The sequence below is a fragment of the Megalopta genalis genome, chromosome 7 (genome assembly GCF_051020955.1).
Source record: "Megalopta genalis isolate 19385.01 chromosome 7, iyMegGena1_principal, whole genome shotgun sequence".
NCBI lineage: Eukaryota > Metazoa > Arthropoda > Insecta > Hymenoptera > Halictidae > Megalopta > Megalopta genalis.
In genome coordinates this window covers 4,066,292-4,087,931 of record NC_135019.1, presented here as the reverse complement: position 1 = coordinate 4,087,931, position 21,640 = coordinate 4,066,292, and the positions used below count along the sequence as shown (strand labels likewise).

The 21,640-nt window shown below is 40.0% G+C and overlaps 1 protein-coding gene and 1 long non-coding RNA gene across 5 annotated transcripts in view; one reads left to right on the top strand and one right to left on the bottom strand.

The window, feature by feature from the left end:
- Nucleotides 1-21,640, top strand: part of cmpy (crimpy) — a 350,040-nt gene that overhangs the window by 930 nt on the left and 327,470 nt on the right. For 2 of the 4 annotated variants that reach the window (XM_076523852.1, XM_076523854.1), the window contains exons 2-3: nt 3,516-3,964; nt 18,328-18,470. In XM_076523852.1, coding sequence (XP_076379967.1) covers nt 3,819-3,964; nt 18,328-18,470 — 289 coding nt within the window. In that variant the 5' untranslated portion in view covers nt 3,516-3,818. Of the gene's footprint in view, nt 1-3,329; nt 3,965-18,327; nt 18,471-21,640 lie in introns of all 4 variants that reach the window. The other 2 variants (XM_033485565.2, XM_076523853.1) reach the window with 2 other exon arrangements.
- On the bottom strand, nt 7,975-9,759 carry LOC143259876 (uncharacterized). Its single transcript, XR_013033901.1, has 2 exons — nt 8,372-9,759; nt 7,975-8,250 (listed from the first exon to the last, which is right to left on the bottom strand). It is a non-coding gene; the product is annotated as an uncharacterized LOC143259876 (long non-coding RNA).

Sequence of the window (21,640 nt, the reverse complement as noted above, 5' to 3'; positions counted from 1 at the left end):
GACGCGTGGTCGGATCCGCAGTCAGTGCATCGCGGCGTGCACCAGCGATTTCCGTTGCACCGCAGCCGCATCCGTCGCGACGCGAAACGCACTCGTTGCGAACGGCGTTCTCGCGTTCGCCGCGGTTCCACGAAATTCGAGCGTGTTGTAACGAGGATTCGCGGGGGTTCTAGAAGCGTATGCGGCAATGCGGCTGTTCCCCGCGTCCGCTTTCGCCGCGCTCGTTATTTAACCAGTTAGCTGTGCCCGACGAGTATACTCGTCACGGAGAAGTGGCGGTATTTTGCGTCGCGACGATTATAATAAAAAGATTTATATGGATTCTTCTGTTTTTTATATGTAATAATTAACGAGTATAATGAAATAAAAATAATTGTTGGCTATTTAGTCGCTATTCGCGACGAGTATAATAAAAAGATTTATATAGATTCTTCTTTTTTAATATATAATAATTAACGAGTATAATAAGATAAAAATAATTGTTGGCTATTTAGTCGCTTTATTCGCGACGAATATAATAAAAAGATTTATGTAGATTCTTCTTTTTTTATATGTAATAATTAACGAGTATAATGAAATAAAAATAATTGTTGGCTATTTAGTCGCTTTATTCGCGACGAGTATAATAAAAAGATTTATATGGATTCTTCTGTTTTTTATATGTAATAATTAACGAGTATAATAAAATAAAAATAATTGTTGGCTATTTAGTCGCTATTCGCGACGAGTATAATAAAAAGATTTATGTAGATTCTTCTGTTTTTATATGTAATAATTAACGAGTATAATAAAATTAAAATAATTGTTGGCTATTTAGTCGTTTCATTCGCGACGAGTATAATAAAAAGATTTATATGGATTCTTCTGTTTTTATATGTAATAATTAACGAGTATAATGAAATAAAAATAATTGTTGACTATTTAGTCGCTTTATTCGCGACGAATATAATAAAAAGATTTATGTAGATTCTTCTGTTTTTATATGTAATAATTAACGAGTATAATAAAATTAAAATAATTGTTGGCTATTTAGTCGTTTCATTCGCGACGAGTATAATAAAAAGATTTATATGGATTCTTCTGTTTTTATATGTAATAATTAACGAGTATAATGAAATAAAAATAATTGTTGACTATTTAGTCGCTTTATTCGCGACGAATATAATAAAAAGATTTATATAAATTCTTCTTTTTTTTATATATATAATAATTAACGAGTATAATAAAATAAAAATAACCGTTGGCTATTTAGATTATAATTTCAGGAAAAACAGAAACGTATTCTCAAATTTGTTATTAAACGTATTCTCAAAGATGTTTGGAATATTTTTAAGCCGATCTTCTACAGGAAGGTGTTCGCATTGTTTACATTGTTATAAAGATAAGATTAGAAAAGAAAAGTCTTTAAAGTTCGTTGCATCGTTAAATTAAAAATCGGTCATTACGACGGTGGCAGGTTTGATGTTCAAGTTGTAATTTTAGCGAAAACAGGAACGAATTCTCAAATTTCAAGAGGTTTAGAATATTTTCAGGCGAATCCTACGCGAAGTTGTTTATGCTGTTATGCAATTAAGATTGGAATAGAATCAAGATATCGGTGTTCGACGTGCAAAGTGCCATTATCGTTCCTTGCTTCGCCGAATACCGCTCTCTCTCTCTCTCTCTCTCTCTCTCTCTCTCTCTCTCTCTGCAGCAACAATTTGAATTTGTAACTTTTACAAGCGTTCGATTTCTTTCGTTCGGTTTTTTCGTTCGCTACGTATGCAGTATGCGTTAACGTTAAGCGAACGAGTAAATATTGATAATAAAATTGTTGATTCTATGAAACGAAACTACCTGGTTAATTACGCAAATTCGAACCGGTCGTGTAACAAATCGCAGCTTCCTAAATCATAAAAAAAAGTCAGAATTTCTCGAATCGATTTCGAGGTGCAAAATATCCGAATCGCCGAATATTCGCATCTTTGTTAATTCTACGAAACGAAACCGTCTTCTTGATCCAACACAGGCGCGCGCTCTGAAAAATCGGCGCCACAGCTAACTGGTTAATTACGCTAATTCGAACCGGTCGTGTAACAAATCGCAGCTTCTTAAATCGTTAAAAAAAGTCCGAATTTCTCGAATCGATTTCGAGGTGCAAAATATCCGAATCGCCGAATATTCATATCTTTCCCTAACGATGTTGCAAGTTGATAATAAAATAACAACAACCCTTTATATTCTTAATAAAAAATAACAATCCCAATATATTCTTCCAACGAATTTTCTATCTCGCGTTTCGCGCGCCCGTTCGATTTCGATCTGCGTAACCGGTTGTCACTAAGATTTTCACTAAGAAATTTGGAGAATCGAGAATTACTTTTGCTATTAAATTAAATCAACAACGGATTCGCGGCCGGCACTCGGTGTCATCGTCCTTCGTTTCTCAACCGTTCGAGTCCCAGGGGTTGTTCAGAAAACACGGTCGAAAAGAGTGCCGAACAGCGTGATAGCGCTTGTCTTAACCCTTTGCATCCGAGTGGCGACTCAGAGGCACCGCTGAAATTTGTTATGCCACGTTTTAAGACGATTTTTATATTAAGGAAGTTTAGATTTTAAAAATTGTTAAGAGTGTAACTCTGTTGTGCGAGTCCCAAGGATCAATTTCGCATGCATAAAATGTGTGCATTTTATCATTAAAAAAAAAATAATATAATACTATAATACTATAATACTATATAATATATAATATTATATTACTATAATACTATAATATATAATACTATAATACTATAATACTATAATACTATATAATATATAATATTATAATACTATAATACTATAATACTATAATATATAATACTATAATACTATAATACTATAATACTATAATATTATAATACTATAATACTATAACACTATAATATTATAATACTATAATACTATAATACTATAATGCTATAATACTATAATAATATAATATTATAATACTATAATACTATAATACTATAATATTATAATACTATAAGTGAGAAAAATGATTTTATATTTACAGTTAAAATAGCTTCGAGTGCAAAGGGTTAATCGATCGCGAAGAGAATCAAGCGGCGCGATCGTTCTCGCCAAGATCGACGAGCAAAACGAAAAGAAAAAAAAGAAACGAAAAAGAGCAGCTACGCGACGTACGCGCGTCGCTAAAGTTCGATCGCGTCACAAGATCCGAACAGCGCGATCGCTTTTTAGTTCACTTCACTCGAACGGTTAAGAACTTCTTTCGTTCGTTGCGACGACGCCTCGTTCTCGAGCCGCGCGGTCAAACCTGTCGACGCGTCGATCTCTCCCGTTTCCAGTGCAATTTGTCTCGCGTGGGATCCGCGGAGGGGTGTCCGGACTCGATAGAAGGCCCGTAGACACCGCGTGTCAGCGTGCAGGGTGCGTCGTGCACCGCCGCGATCATCCCGGCCGAGAGATCCGGCGAACGAACGGTGGCGAACGGTGAGGAACGGTGTGCCGCACGTGTCGAAACTGTGCCGCAGGTGGTGAATTCGAGATGCACCGTGCCGCCGCGCGATATCCTGTCGCGATGAACTGGTAACACGTGCGGGAGGCTTTCGTTCGCGTGTTTCTCGTGATCGGGGACAGAGAGAGAGACAGAGAGAGATAGAGAGAGAGAGAGAGAGAGAGAGAGAGAAAGTCATATAGAAAAAGAAAGAGAAATCTATTTCTCTAGAAAGAGAGAGAAAGTGGGAGAGGGAGAAAAAGGGACTATAAGCAAAGGGTACGAGGAGCCGGTGCGTGCAGTGCGGGGGCCGCAGATCGGCTCGAAAGGGAGGAGAAAAATGAGGGCCTCGTTGCTGTTGCTGGGGGGCATCGTGGTACTCTCGGTCGCGGTCGCAAGAGCTCTTTCGTGTGTGTGCTCGCCCCTCGAGTGTGACGTTCTTACGGACGAGGATTGCCCCGGAGGCCTTACCTCGGACCCCTGCGGGTGAGTTGCGCTAGTTTCTATTTTCATGTCACGGCAAATCGCTCTCTATCCTCCGCTGGATGCGCCAGACGAGTTATTTATGTTAACCCTCCGAGGACGGCTGGCCTTCGATGCTTCGCGCGAGACGAATGCTGCGGGGTCGTTTCGACCCTTGATAAAGTTTTCATCGCGAATTAGCGTCGGCGAGGAGTCGCGTATGAAAACACGCGTTTCGTAAGTGCGTGTAGTTCGTTGCCTCTTTTAGTTTTGCTTTTCTTTTCTTCTTCTTTTTTTTGCGCATCCGTCGCGTTGCCGCGAAAGCGATTTCGGCGGTTTTGTTAGCTGTGTGATTCGACGGGCAGAGATTACTTTTGCTATGCCGCGCAATAAGGGATGAAATCCCTTTACCGTACTTTTTTGTGCGGTACTTGCTCGGAAATTTGGAGAACCGAGAATTACTTTTGCAGCTCCGGGATAAGTGTGATAAGTGTACTTTTTTGTATGCTTTTTTAGCGAGAAATTTGGGGAAACGAGATTCTTTTTAATTTTGCAACTTAACGATGTACGAGATAAGTGTACTTTTTGTGGGCTTTTTAGTAAGAAACTTGGGGAACGGGTAATTTACTTTTGCAGCTCGACGATACATGCGACGAGTGTACTTTTTGTGTGCTTTTTACTGAGAAATTTGGAGAATCGAGGATTAATTTTGCAGCTCGAGGATCGCGTGAAATAAGTGTACTTTTTGCATGTTTTTTTACTGAGAAATTCGGGAAAGCGAGAATTACTTTTGCTACTCAACGATATATGAAATAAGTGTACTTTTTGTACGCTTTTTACTAAGAAATTTGGGAAAGCGAGAATTACTTTTGCTACTCAACGATATATGAAATAAGTGTACTTTTGGTATGCTTCTTAAAAAACCGGCAATTACTTGCGCAACTCAACGATCCATGAGATAAGTGTACTTTTTGTATGCTTTTCAGCAAGGAATTTGAGAAAGCGAAATTACTTTTGCAACTTAACGATGTATGAGATAAGCGTACTTTTTGTATGCTTCTTACGAAGAAACTTGGAGAACGGGTAATTACTTTTGCAACTCGACGATACATGAAATAAGTATACATTTTGTATGCTTTTTAACAAGAAATTTTGGAAAGCGTAATTACTTTTGTAACTTAACGGTGTATGAGATAAGTGTGCACACACTTTTCTGTGCTTTTTACTAAGAAACTTGGGGAACGGGTCATTACTTTTGCAACTCGACGATACACGAAATAATTACACATTTTGTATGCTTTTTACTAAGAAATTTGGAAAACCGAGAATCACTTTCGCAACTCAACGATACATAAAATAAGTGTACTTTTTGTATGCTTCTTAAAAAACCGGCAATTACTTGCGCAATTCAACGAACCATGAAATAAGTGTACTTTTTGTATGCTCCTTGCAAATACATTTGGAAAAATTTGGAAAACCGAGAATCACTTTTGCAACTCAACGATTCATGAAATAAGTAGGTACATTAATGTGAATACATAGCAATGTTGCAATAAAAACGATGACTCAACTCTTTCATTTCTATTTTATTGCCACGATTCGAAGGCAATTCGGAGGCCACATGCTGCGATTCGAAGGCAAACGGATCATTTTGCATCATCTTCCACGATTTACTTAAAAAAATACATCCGGGAAAATTAAAAATAACTTTGACCAACTTCGTCGTCCCTTAGGATCGACGTAGCAATAAATCACATAGGCGTAGGTCTAGTCCAGGGAAATTCACAGCAATCCGAAATTTCTCATTTCCGGAAGAAAATCACTGTACTTTCTCCACAGATTTCTATTTATCACCGAATCCATGTAATTCCTCTTACAAGTCTGGCCATTTATTTGCAATCGCTTCGTTATACGTTTATTTCATTATTTTATTTGAGCCCAGGGAAATTCACAGCAACCCGAAATTTTGCATTTCCGGGAGAAAATCACTGTACTTTCTCCACAGATTTCTATTTGTCATCGAATCCATATAATTCCTCTTACAAGTCTGGCCATTTATTTGCAATCGCTTCGTTATACGTTTATTTCATTATTTTATTTTAGCCCAGGGAAATTCACAGCAACCCGAAATTTTTCATTTCCGGGAGAAAATCACTGTACTGTCTCCACAGATTTCTATTTGTCACCGAATCCATATAATTCCTCTTACAAGTCTGGCCATTTATTTGCAATCGCTTCGTTATACGTTTATTTCATTATTTTATTTGAGCCCAGGGAAATTCACAGCAACCCGAAATTTCGCATTTCCGGGAGAAAATCACTGTACTTGCTCCACCGAATCCATATAATTCCTCTTACAAGCCTACACGTGGCCATTGATTTGCAATCGCTTCGTCATACGTTTATTTCGACGAACGTATCGATCGTTTCGCTATTCCACGAGAAAGTCGGAGCCGTGATCCGGTATTCGCAGACTCCGAGGCCGGTTTCGATTCGCAGCCGCCGCCGCCGCTGCGACCCGTGCACATTCGAGCGAAACCTTCGCAACGATTCGGCGGTATTCCGCCGGGGTGTTCTTTTTGCTCGATTCCGTTGCCACCAAAACCGATTAAACCTCTCGAGCCGTGTGTGCATGCATGTATTCTATGAAGTCGATTCGCTGCGGCGCGGCGATAGCCGTTTGAAACGTTCGGCAGTCGGCTGTCGGAGACGCGACCACGACTGTCATTCGTGCAGCGTTTGACCCGCGCCGGTGTTAGGGAAATGTGCCCGGTGCACATGCAGCTATACTACACAGCGATACGCAACCCCGAAACGCAACGAAACAAAACAAAACGGGGAGGGAAAAAAAGATAAAAGAATCGTATCGGAGGCTTCGATCCGTTGATTTCGATCTGGACAGTCTTGACGTGAAAAGCGCGAGCGCGGCGAGCGAGCGAGCGAGCTTATCGAATCCATTCGCGTCCGTTGACCGCGTACATGATAAATAGCGTAGAATATAGAGTAGAGAGTATGTGTATACACGTACAGAGCGTAGCTCATAGGCTCCTATCGGCCGGCAGTTTATCGGCCCCGCGTGCGCCGCGCGCGTTTGTTCGCGAAATATCAATCTTCATTTTTGGGAACGTCGCGTCCCGACACCCGCGCGGCACGGATCGCTGCCCTCCGCTCCGCTCAGAACGATCCCTTCGAGCCCTTCGAACGGCCGATAATCGTTCCGCGTGCAATTAAAATCCGCAGCCGAAACAAGGGCGCCGTTTTTCTCGGCGGCGGCACTGGGCAAGACGAAAATTCTGCTCTTTGTCGGGCGCGGTTCTTTATCCGAGGGCCCCCGGGGGAAGTTTATTTCGATGTTCCGGCAGGAAAATAGGGCACGGCGAAGGGATGCCGGAATTCGTGTGATGCGCGTGCATTCGAACGCCGGATCGATCGGAAGCGACGATCGCCGAAATTTTATGCCGCTTCTTCTACTTTCGTGCTCGAGAACCGCGAAACGCGCGGCGCGCCGTACGCGATCGAGCTTCGCGCGCGTGTCTCTCGCTCTGATTTCCGTGTGTATGTGCACAGGTGTTTGTACGCGCCTCTTGTCGGCATCGAGGGGTGATCGCGAGCATTCTTCCGGCCGGATGGTAGGGTTGACGGTTACGTTAAGGGATTTATGTGAATTTCGAGGGGAATGTTTTTATAGTCTTTAACTTGCGAGTTTTAATGGATTATTTATGATTATTATGTTATATATATTGTAATTATTATAGCTATATATATTAATATATAACTATTATAACTATTATGACTATATATATTAATATATAACTATTATAACTATTATAACTATATATATTAACCGGTTCATTCTCATGGACGTGTATACACGCGCCGCGCTAGCGTTCACGCAGTCTCACGGACGCGTATACGCGCGCCGCGCTAGCGTTCACGCAGTCCCACAGACGCGTAAACACGCTAGTATTAGATAAAGAGTTTAATTTGGAAAAGTGTTAATTTTGGAAACGGTATATAGAAGTAATAAACATTGATTTCAAAATATTTCAAATTTATTATTGCTCTGTATGATATAATTCAAAACAAGGAACTGCACATAATGCAACATCACAATTGATACAATGATATCTGGTTTCTTTGCGAATCGATTGTTGCTTGCACCATACACACCGTCTCATCGGCATAGATTTCTTATTTGTTGGCTGTAATTTTTTTAAGAAACATCTAGATTGCAGTCGCAATGGATGAAGATGATTCCTCCTTCCTTTCCGATGAAAATTCTCTGTTGGATCGTTGTAGTTATTTAGTAACTGCAATATTAAATCTTCTTTCACTTCGCACAAACTTTTTCGGTTTACATGGAGGCAGTTCCAAATTGCATGTGCATTGCATATAGCAATATCTAATAAATAAAAGAAATACTTTTTGTACCATTTGATTGTTTTCCTAAATGATCCAATGCCATGTAAAATTTGATCTGTGTGATCAACAGCACCCATGTGCATATTATAAGCTAACACTACGTTTGGTTTTTTAATGGGTTGCCCCGTTTTTTTATCAACTTTATCTGTGGCTACCAACTCTGGGGTATGTACGGTGCTGAGAAGCGCTACCACTCTTTTATCTTTCCACGCACTAAATGTCATGAATTTGTTATAGCGCACTGTCAGCTCACCTTTATTCAAACTTTTTATTTTTTTTATTTTTTCGTCGCATGGCAAACCTCTTCTATTCATTCGAACGGTACCACACGCATGTGTTTTATATTTATGTAACTCCTCATATAATGCGGGGGAAGTATACCAGTTGTCTAAGTATATGGTTCGTCCTTCATTTAATAAATTTCTTGACAAATTCATTACAATTGAACCCGACTTTCCTAATCTGGACTGTCCTTCATTTGATATGCGTCCATCATATAATTTCAAATTATAAATATATCCTGTCTCTGATTCGGCTAAAATAAATGATTTCACGCCGAATCTTGCACGTTTGCTGCTAATGTATTGCTTGAAAGAAAGTCTGCCTTTCCATAATAACAGACTTTCGTCGACTACAATGTTCTGTCTTGGTCGATATGCCATTTGAAAACGACAAATAAGAATATCCATGACGGATTGGATTTTTTCGGTCTTTCTAATTTCATTATTATTTGCATCAACACTAGTGAAATGAAGGAATCGCAAAATATTGAAAAACTTTTTTTTTGACATGATTTGTCTAATAAACACAAAATTATACATTGCCTTTGTATTCCAATACATGGACATCTTCGGCAAGCGAACAATACTCATATGAATAATAATTGCAAAAAAACAGTGCAAATCATTACTAGATACATGAAACTGAGATCTGGAGAAACCTTGCTTTCGGCTGTATTTATTAGTCTCCTTCACAATTAACTCTATGAGTTCTTCACAAAAAAAAAATTTGAAGATTTGAAGAAAAGAACTATCTTCTGATATACCAGATTGGGGTAACACACCGTGATGTAAATCGCTGTACCTCCAAACTTGTGGCGTAAAATTTTGCGTGGCAGTAGGAATATTCCATTTTCTTTGGCGTAAAATATTTTTCCATCTTTCGCACAAAGGAACATCCTCGTCAGTCATATCACTTTCCACAGCACTTTCACTTTCACTACTACTATCACTAATAATTCGATTTCTAGATCGTCGCATGGTGGTCATCTTTGCAGAACAGTCAAACGTACACTAAATGAAATTACAAATTAGTACTAACCACAAACTTAGTCTCTCCAGACGGAGCAAATCAGTAGGCGTGTGTGTACACGTCCGTGAGACTCCGTGAATGATAACGCGGCGCGTGTTTACGCGTCTGTGGGGCTGCGTGAACGGTAGCGCGGCGCGTGTTTACGCGTCCGTGAGAACGAAGCGGTTAATATATAACTATTATAACTATTATAACTATATATATTAATATATAACTATTATAATAATGTATATTATATATAGTTTCGATATCTAATTTGCAAAAGATTAATGAAATGATTCAAGAATTTATGCGGTACGGAAACAGTTAAATACGTAATATCGCAACGTTTGTGGCCACTTGTACACCAGTTATGGCTATATTTAGTGCCATTTCTGACCAGCTTAAAAGTTTCATGTTACACGTATCATAAATTTATAACGATTAATTAACAACAGTATTAATATTAATAATAATATAAGCGATTAAAACGCAGCATGATTTTGAAAAAATGTTCGCTTTTCTATATTTTACTCTGTGGCATTTGAAAATCTTGGTGTTGTAACATACAACCATGATATACATTAAAATAATAAGGGTAGTTTTAGTTTATTTATTTTCTAAAAATATGTCTTGCGTTATTCTCATATTCTTCCCTTGTTTCTTTCATTCTTTATACATTCCTTTTCTTCCAATATTCTTCTGTTTGCTCCTAATTTGTTTTTCTTCATTTCCTCCGTTTTCTCTTGTTTTTTTTTGTTATTGATCTTATTTGCATCGCATTTTCTTTTTCGCTCCTTTCGAGAGATTATTTACTAAGAATATTTTGTGATGTAGAAAAAAAGAACGGCTTTTTCATTAATTATAGGTATCCGCCAGAAACAGATTGTACACGAAAATGAACAATTTGGGGAAGAGGAGATACGATTATTGCGATTTACGTTTCTATTGTTACCGTTTATCGATAAACGTGAGCGTTGGCGGGAAATAACGCGCGGTCATTTAAGCGTCGATTAACAATATTTATTAGTCCGAGCTGAATTTTTTATTCAGCTTTTTTCTGCTCTTATGTACTATTTATTCAGAAAATTTTTAATTTCGCATAAATATCCGCAATCTAAAAATTTCACATCACTGCCGCCGTAGAAGCGACCGATAAAAATGTTAGGTGCGCCTTGCAGCTTTGGTAAAATACGTTCCATCAAATATGCATCTCCGTGGCTGCGATAAATAAACGGACCCGGCCGGAGGAGACGGCACGAATTTACTCTTGCAGATTTTTCAACGAATATTACACCGTTTGATGGTTGACAGGCGGAAATCCTCCGTGCCAAATTTCAACTCTGAAGACCGAATCGGAAAAAGGCTTGCCGCCGTACAATCGACGATAGACAACCGACAACTGACAACCGACAATGCCGATTGTCGACAACCGAATCGGTTTTCGATCGGAGCTTCAATTTCGCGGAAATCGAACCCACGCGTTTCCGCAGAATATCGTAGATGTGCCGGTTTTGACTTGCGCATTGTTTCTGGTCATCTGCGTATTATTAATTATATTTTCTCGCTTGAAGTTGGCTGTACGGTAATGTCTCCCTAACTGACGCTCGGATTGTGCACAAAGATGGACAATTTGGGAAGAGGAGATACGATTGTTCGAGCATTGTAGCTCGTTTTTTATTCTTGTTGACAATTCGTAAGTATAAAAATGCATCGCAATGATTGAATAATCGTATTTTTCTCTTCCTAATTTGTCCATTTTCGTGGACAATCTGAGCGTCAATTAGAGAGGCATTACTGTAGTTCCTAGCGATCAACATAACCTTAAACTATTATAGTAAGAAAATTCTCTCTAATTGACATGTGGCTTGTAAACAAAAATGGACAACTTGGGAAGCAGAAATACGATTATTCGAGCCTTGCAGCTCGGTTTTATAGTTGTTGTCAATTCGTAAGTATAAAAATGAATCGCAAGGATTGAATAATCGTATCTTTTGTTCCCAAATTGTCCATTTCTGTGGCCAATCTGAGCGTCAATTAGAGAGACATATAGTTCCTAGCGATCGACATAACCTTAAACTAGTAAGTAAATTTTCCCAAATTGATGCTCGACTTGTAAACAGAAATGGACAACTTGGAAATAGGAGATACGATTATTCGAGCCTCGCCCCTCGTTTTAATAATTATTAACAATCGGTCACTATGAAAATGAACCGCGAAACTAAAATAATCGTATTCTCTTCTCCCTAAATTGTCCATTTGCGTGGACAATCTGAGGGTCAATCAGAGAGACATTACTGTAGTTCCTAGTGATCGACAAAACCTTAAACTAATGACTAAATTATCTCTAATTAACGCTCAGCTTATAAACAAAAATGGACAACTTAGGAAGAGGCGATACGATTATACGAGCCTTGCATCTCGTTTTAATAATTATTAACACTCGGTAACTATGAAAATAAACCGCGAGGCTCAAATAATCGTATTCTCTTCTCTCTAAATTGTCCATTTGCGTGGACAATCTGAGCGTCAATTAGAGAGACATTACTCTAGTTCCAAGCGATCGACAAAACCTTAAATTAGTAAATAAATTCTCTCTAATTGACGCTAGGCTTTTAAACAAAAATGGACAACTTGTGAATAGAAGATACGATTATTCGAGCCTCGCCCCTCGTTTTTACAATTGTCGACAATCGGCAGCTATAAAAACGAGCCGCGAGACCCGGAATAATCGTATCTCCGCTTTCCAAATTCTCCATTTTTATGTACAATCTGAGCGTCAATTAGGGAGACATTACTGTAGTTCCAAGCGATCGACAGAACCTTAAACTAATAACTAAATTATCTGCAATTGACGCTCAATTTGTAAACAAAAATATACAACTTGGAAATAGAAGATACAATTATCCGAGCCTCGCCCCTCGTTTTTACAATTGTCGACAATCGGCAGCTATAAAACCGAGCCGCGAGACCCGAACAATCGTCTCTCCTCTTTCAAAATTCTCCAATTTTGTTCGCAAGTTGAAGAAAAATTGCGGAGAATTTACCTTGTATACCTCTGACGATGTCGCGAATCGTCCGCCTCGAACGCCTCTGATTCGTTCCAGAGACGGAAAACGTCCTCGTTTGCATCGGTACGAACGCCGACGGTAGCTTTCGGAGCAGCGTCGACGGATCTTTTATTTTTCTCGTAGAACCATGGAATTATCAGAAGCAGTCGGTTCGCGGACGTGGACGCGAAAATGGCAGTCTCGCGTTAGAAACGCCGTTGCCCGGCGAACCCCCGAGCAACGATTTCAACGCGAAACACCGTCGTTCATAGCGAAAGTTAAGAACTGCCTCGTACAATTTGATTCCTCTTTCCCTCTGTGCATGCAGGCGCATTTGAATAACGCTTAACGCTTTACACTTTACGCTTAACGCTTAACGCTTTACGCTTTGCGCTTTACGCTTTACGATTAACGCTTTATGCTTCGCCCGCAAACGGAAGGAGGACCGCAAAAGAAATCCTCGAGACTGGCAGCTCGCATTAAAAATTTCCTTGACACTAAAACATTAAGCTTCCGTGTCCGTGGTTGTAACTAATTTTCCATGAACCGCTTCTTTTTCAGCTCGCGCGAAGAAGATTGCTTTACCTTTTTTTGCCGAGCGATATTTCACGGTTTTGCTCGCGCAATCTATGCGATACGTACGTGTATCGGGCTGGCAAGAAAGTCATTTCGAGTTGCAACAATAGACAGCGTTTTTTTACGCTTGCATCGTCGTTCTTTCGTTGAAGTTATAAGTTTCTTGTCCTCGGCTTTGGTAGTCGAATATAGCCCCGACGTTACACCGTCGGATCATCATCTATTTCGAAGCTCACAAAACATTCTAAATGGTAAAAATTTTAATAATAACGATAGCCTCGAATCGCGCTTGATCGAGTTTTTTTAGCGATAAAGACCATAAGTTTTGTGAGCGCGGAATCATCAAGTTACCAGAAAAATAGCAAAAGAGGTCATCGAATAGAATGGAAAATATTTGACCGATTAAAGTTCATTTCTCGCGCAGTGAAAACTCGAGTTTTATTTCACATTGAGAAATACCGAAATTAATACTTTCCTGCCAATCCAATGAATATACAGAAAATGTCTGTATAGTATGCATCGTGTCGAAGTTCATCGTAATGAAGAAAATCACGAACAAAGATCTTCTATGATCTCTTGGATAATTGTTTCACTAGTCATCGATGAATAAGTTTCCTGTTAAAGAGATCGAAATCCTAAAGAATCCGAACGATTCGACCGATTAAAGTTCATTTCTCGCGTAGTAAAAGCTTGAATTAAATTTCACATTGAAACACCGAAATTATTTTCCCGCCAATCCAATAGATATACAGAAAATGTGTGTATACAAAGTGTTCCAAAAATGTCTCGCAATCTGGAAATGGGAGGTTCCTGAGGTCATTTAAAGCAACTTTTTCCTTTGCGAAAATTTTCTCCGAGGCTTCGTTCACGAGTTATCAACGAAAACCACTGACCAATAAGAGGCGGGCTCGGCTGGCGCGCGGCGGCCCAGTCAACGAGTGCACGGAGCCCAGTTGCGCTCATTGGCTCGGCCGTCTCGCGCCAAATGATCTCGCCTCCGATTGGTCACTGTTTTTCCTTAATAACTCGTAAACGAAGCCGTGGATTGCATTTTCGCTAAGGAAAAAGTTGCTTCAAATCACCTCAGGAATCACCTACTTTCGGATTGCGAGACATTTTTGGGACACCCTGTAGTATGCATCGCGTCGAAGTTCATCGTAACGAAAAAAATCATGAACAAAAATCTATGATCTCGTGGATAATTGTTATAGTCATTATAACTATTATCATAGTCATCGATAAATAAGTTTCCTGTTAAAGAGATCGAAATCCCAAAGAATTCGAACGATTCGACCGATGAAAGTTCACTTCTCGCGCAGTCAAAACTCCAGTTAAATTTCACATTGAAACACCGAAATTACTTTCCCGCCAACCCCCAAAAATCTCGCCGCGTTTCGCGACCGGTTCGCGAAGTTCCGCGCAATTTTATCATCGAGCCGGGCTTACTTAGCAGCGTCCGTTCGCTCCGCGCGCGCAATTTATCGCGCTGCTCGATGAAAACCGCCGGAACGGATTTTCGGCGGGACCGCCGCGTGTAAATTCAAATGCGCCCGCGGACTACGTAGCCCGCGGCGAAACAGCCGCGCGATAGCCGGCAGCGGAATAAAATTACCGGCGGGAAATAAAATTTTTCCGCCGGATCTCCGCCGTCGGTTTCTCGCGGATGCGAGCTTTCCAATTTGCGTGCTCCGCGCGTAACAACCGGACGGACAGTCCTTTCCCGGGGACAGGACACGTTTACGGCGCGGCGCGGAATAAAGCGCGGCGCGGGAAAATTTCAGCGCCGCGAAACGGTTCTTCGCGAACCCGACGCGCGAAACCCGGCCACGGCCCGCGAAGAAAGCGAACCGCGGGGACGGCCGACTCGCCCCCTTCTCCCGCAAACGAGGCTCTATAAAAACACGAGTTTGCATAAACATCGCCGCGCATTCCCGTAATAACTTCGCTTTGAAGTCGGCTGATTGCTACGCGGAACGAATGCCGTAAATGCTTGATTAAAAGGGAAACTATGGGGGGGTCGAGTTACGCGAATTACACGCGTCGCGTCCCCCATCGGCCGGGAGGACTGCTTTGCGGGGCTCGCTGGTTGTCGGTGGCGCGCGATAAGGAGCAGAGGAAGAAGAAAAAGGAGGAGGAGGAGGAAAAGGAGGGGGGCAGCGGGGACGGGGAAGGCAATATAAAAGGATTGATTGTCCTACGACCGTGCTGCGAGGCGAAGTAATAAAATTGCTCGTCGCAGTCGGATATTTTCTGTGCGGTGCGCGCCGCCGGTTCTTCTTCTGCCCCCGTATTTTCCTTTTTTTTTCCTTTTTTTTTCATCTCGTATTTCCTGTCACTCTGTTCCCACGTTCCCAGCGTCCCCGGCGTTTTCCATCGTCGCTCGATCCCTTCGCGAGCGTGCGGCGAGCGTTAACTTCGGACCATCCGCAGCGTTCCCTCTCCGCCGCACCCTCTCTGCTCCCCATCCGCCCCCCTCGTGACGGTCAATACAAGCATAAGCCGACTGAAACGTCATTTAGCTGCAATGCCGGTGGCTTTATTAGATACGTTTTCGACCCGCTTTCATAGCGCCGAGGACAACCGTATTTATTTCGATAAGGTTTTATGAGTCGACCTTGCCGCCCCCACTTTGCCACCCTCGCGCAGCCCCGAGCGACAAACCACGGCGGTTCGATTTCTTACAAGGGAAGTTCGCTACCCGGAAAATTCCGATTTTTCTCTTTAAATCTGACAACTTTCTGGGGGGAGGGGGGATCTTGAATCTTCGTTGTTGCAACGGGTCGAAATGACGATGCGCGTTTGTTTATTGAGAAAGTGAGATTGGCGATTTATTAATTTTGTTTATTTGTGTATATGGGAAAGAGGATACAGAACATTTTTACGATACGGAATAATAATTAATGTGATATATATAATAACTAATGTGTGAACATTATACACAGAGTTAATGCAGAATCGGCGAGTCAGGTTAGGTTAGGTAAACAGTTTATGTAAATTCGTTTTGGATATTATAAAATTGGCCGCGAATGTGTATATTTTTTCGCTGTTATCGTCAACAATTTGAAGTGTCCTGTGAAATGGATCAATCGCGCTAAATCTGGATGACTGAAGATTAGTTTGATACATTTGGAAATAGGATATCGAGTTCTAAATAAAGGAAACGACCTTCTGCAATGACCAAATTATATTCTCAAATTATTGAACGTCGATAGAATCGCTAATTTCGTGCTGCAGGAAATATTCTCGAATTGTCCGAAACAAAAATAGACAATTCTGGAAGAGGGAGTACGATTATTCGAGCCTTGCGGCTCGGATTTATAGTTCCTGACAGTCGGCAACTGTGAAAATAAGCCGCGAGGCTCGGATAAATAATCTCACAAATATGTTCTCTAAAGTGATTGACCTTACATTTATTTATATTAATTATTGTATATATATATATTCATAATTGCTATTAATTATTACATTTTATTTCAAGAACCAACTGTAACTAAAGAAGAAAAAAAACATTTAATGATAATGAACAACTCAAAGTAATTAAAATTACAAAACAAGGAGTTTCAAAAACATTGAAATGATAAATAATATATTTTTAGATTATATTTACAATATATATATTTTAGATTAACTATATTCTTACTATTCATTTTTTTAAATTGATCTTATTGATTAATTCTCTCACGATTAAATGTTTCATGAATAATATTGAATAATGAATTCTTAATAATATTTTAAATGAATTCTTGAATCTATCAAAAAAGAAATTCTACCCAAATTTAATTATTTTTACAATAACAATAACAATAATAATTATAACAATCTTAAAATTGAATTTACTAATACTATTTCCTTATATTTTCATCCTAACGAGTCATATATCAATCAATTTATCGTTACCTTTAATAATATGATTAACATTTATACTTTATGTCAAGGTTAACTTTAGTTATGTCAAAGTTATATCAAGGTCTTGTCTTCTCTTCCCAAATTGTCCATTTTTGTTTACAAGTTGAGAGACAATCGGAGAAAATTTACTGTATCTCTATCATTTCTATCACAAATTCATTTCTTCAGGGTATGTATGTTCAATTGTTAAATCTATCAAAAAAATTCTATTCAATTTTAATTATTTTTATGGTAATAATAATAATAGCAACCCTAAAATTAAATTTATTAATTCTTTATAATTAAATTTATTAAGAATTTATAATTTCCTTATATTTTCAGTCCAACGAGTCATATATCAATTAATTTATCATTATCTTCAATAATATGATTAATACTTATACTTTATGGTCATGTCAAGGTTATCTATGTAGATCCATATTTGTCATTAAAATCGCAGTCGATATATTGGGTTGGCAACTAAGTAATTGCCGATTTCAGTTATAGATGTTTCTCACTCCCATTTTTATGATATCCGTAAATGTTATATTATAAAATTATTATTATTATTATTATTATGTTATTTTTTATTATCCGTGTGAATGTTAGCAACTGGACAAATTGAATGCAGCGGTCAAGGAAAAGCGACCAGAATTGGTCAATCGTATCGGTGTCATTTTCCAGCAGGACAATGCTAGGCCGCACACGTCTTTGTCCACGCGGCAAAAATTCATGGATATTGGTTGGGAATTGATGTTACACCCACCATATAGCCTTGATCTCGTGCCATCGGATTATCACTTATTTCGATCCCTGGACAACTCCCTTCGTGGTAAAACTTTTAACGACGATGACGCTGTAAAATCTCACTTAACTCAGTTTTTGGCCGAAAAGGATCAGACTTTCTACGAGCGTGGAATTTTCAAGTTGTCAGAGAGATGGCAAAAGGTCATCGAACAAAATGGAAAATACATTACAGATTAAACTTCGTTCCAAGTAAAAAGAAATTTTTTATTTCATTGAACAAATCGGCAATTACTTAGTTGCCAACCCAATATAAAGCACGATTACAATAAAAATTAAACGCTGTTTTACGCTCTTCCAGGTAACATTATCGAAACGCTGAAAATCTTTTGCTCGAACAAAACAATATTCTGCTTTCAGATGCTGCAAAGTATGCGCCCGCGTCGAAGGAGAGCCGTGCGGCGGCCTGTTCGGCTTTTCCGGAAGCTGCGCGGACGGGCTCCAGTGCGTCATCAAAAATCTGTTGCCCAGCACGCGGGAGGTCGACGAGGGTATCTGCACGAGTAAGCACACACACACACACGATCCACGTTTATTCTCGCCGTTCGATCGCGTCGCGGCGCGGCGCGCCGCGGGCCGCAGCAGCCCTTCGCCCCGTCGGAAGCTGCGCCGATCATCGGTCTTGTCTCGCGAGAAATTTTCGTGCCGGATCATGACGCCGTTTACGCCGCGTTTCGCCGGTGTTCGCGACTAATGATCCCATATAAACAGCCCGTCGATTGTTTCGCCGGGAACGCCGATGCTGCGCTGGTATTGCCGACGAAGCGTCGATTTAATTGGAACGAGAACGAGGATGAGCGCGAACGAAAATTGGAGCGAGAATGGGAACGAGAAACCGAGAGGGAGAGAACGAGAGAAAGAGAGAGAGAGAGAGACTAGAGAATCCAGAGAGAGAGCAGGGAATCGAGAGAGGGGGAGAGGGAGGGAGAGCAGAGAATTGAGGGAGAAAGAGAGATAGAGAGCTGAGAATTGAGAGAGAAGGAAGGAGAGAGCAGGGAATCGAGAGAGAGAGAGAGAGAGGGAGGGAGGGAGAGCAGAGAATCAAGGGAGAAAGAGAGAGAGAGAGCAGGGAATCGAGAGAGAAGGAGAGGGAGCAGAGAATGAAGAGAGAAAGAGAAAGAAAAAGCAGAGAATCGAGTGAGAGAGGGAGAGAGAGAGAGGGAGGGAGGGAGAGCAGAGAATCAAGGGAGAAAGAGAGATAGAGAGCAGGGAATCGAGAGAAAAGGAGAGAGAGAGAGCAGAGAATCAAGAGAGAAAGAGAAAGAAAAAGCAGAGAATCGAGTGAGAGAGGGAGAGAGAGAGGGAGAAAGGAAAGTCAAAAGAGAAGGAGAAATGAAAGCAGAAAGAGAATGAGAACGGGAACGAGAGCAATAGGATCGCGTGGAGTGGAGCGCAGAGTCGCGCGCCGTTACACCCGAGCGCCATTTTATTATTCCCTTCGGTACACGATTTGCAATGGCATAGGACGGTGTCAAACATAATAGCTCGATTCTCTGTGGCGCGGGTTGCTATTGACATAAAGGGGGCATATCACGAATAATTACCAAGAGACGTTAATTGTCGTTAAACGAACCCGAGCGAAGAGCGCCGCGCGCTTTTAAACGACGCGACGTTAACGAGGACGGTCTTTAACGAGTGTGATAATCGATACGCGATGGTAATAATAGTAATACGCCGCGAGAATGGGTAATATTACGATGCCCGTAACAAAAATGAGAAGAAGATCGTTTCCCGTTTCTCTCCGCGGTTTATTTTTCGACGGCGCGTGACCCGCGATCGGGATCGACTTCCGCTACTTCGGCGACGTGTCGACGTCGTCGTAGCCGTCGCCGAGCACAGATGACTGACAGATCTATTAAAGAACCAACGCGACCGTGAAGCATGTAAAAGCTCTTCGCCCGATCGAGATTGTCCGCGGGACATGTTTTCCTTTCATTTTCCCGGGGGCTCGATCGAATCCGACCGATTCCGCGTACGGTTTTCGCCTCTCGTCCTGCTTCGCTGCTCGACTTCCGGCTTCCTACGACGAACGTCTCCTCGCCCAGGCTTCTCGAAGTTCCGAAACACTTTGAACGTGCCGGACGAGACACTGTTGGCCACGCGAATCCACGTCGCGACGGGTGCGACGCGCGGCGTTCGTTGCGCGACGGGAGAAAAGTGCTGGAAATTCTCTACGATTGTCCCTCGACTTGGAAAGGAAAATGGACAGTTCGGGGAGAGTGGAGATGATCATTCGAGCCTCGTTTTTATAGGTTTTTGGAAAAAGAAGACCTTAATGCAACCTTGATATGACCATAAAGTATAAGTATTAATCATATTATTAAAGATAATGATAAATTAATTGATATATGACTCGTTGGACTGAAAATATAGGGAAATTATAAATTCTTAATAAATTTAATTATAAAGTCTTAATAAATTTAATTTTAGGATTACTATTATTATTATTACCATAAAAATAATTAAAATTGAATAGAATTTTTTTGATAGATTTAACAATTCATTCAAAATATAATTATTCGATATTATATCATGGAATACTTAATCGTGAGGGAATTAATCAATAAGATCAATTTAGTAAAATAAATTGTAAGAATATAGTTAATCAGTTTAATGGATATGTTTTTCCGTAGAAGGGTCAACAAAATTGAAAGTATATTATTTATCATTTGAATTTCTTTGTGAAACTAACTTTCTTGATATTTTAATTAATTAGAGGCGTTTATTGTTATTAAATGTCTTTCTTAGTTACAGTTGATTTTCGAAAAAGAAATTGTAATAATTAATAGTAATTATGAGATATACAATAATTAGTATAAATAAATATAAGATTAATCAATTTATAGGACTTATTTGTGGGATTATTTATTCGAGCCTCGCGGTTCATTTTCACAGTTGCTGATTGTCAGTAACTATAATAATAAAATAATAATAATAATAATATAAGATAATAATAATAATAATAATAAGATGAACTATAATCGTCTCGCCTCTGCCGAAATTGTTAATTTTTGTTTACAAGCCGCGGGACAATTGATAAGAATTTACTGTAGCCAGAGTAGCCGGCTATAAGATAATATTAATAATAATAATAAGATGAACTATAATTGTCTCATCTCTGCCCAAATTTTTAATTTTTATTTACAAGCCGCGGGACAATTGATGAGAATTTACTGTAGCAGAGTAGCCGGCTATAAGATAATATTAATAATAATAATAATAATAATAATAATAATAATAAGATGAACTATAATTGTCTCGCCTCTGCCCAAATTGTTAATTTTTATTTACAAGCCGCGGGACAATTGATAAGAATTTACTGTAGCCAGAGTAGCCGGCTATGAGATAATATTAATAATAATAATAAGATGAATTATAATCGTCTCGTCTGTGCCCAAATTATTAATTTTTGTTTACAAGCCGCGGGACAATTGATGAGAATTTATTGTAGCCAGAGTGGCCGGCTATTGTCCGCCGAAGTTCATTCAACGGTCTTTCTTCTGCAACTTTGCGGCGCGTTATTATACATAATATTCTTGGCTCGTTCGAAGGACGCGCGGATATCGGGATGAGGGGATTAGGAGATTAGCCGACGAGGGGATGAGGGTACGAGGCGGCGTGGAGGCGCAATAGAGCGACCAACAAAGGAGCCGTGCATTTTTCATGGAAGGTG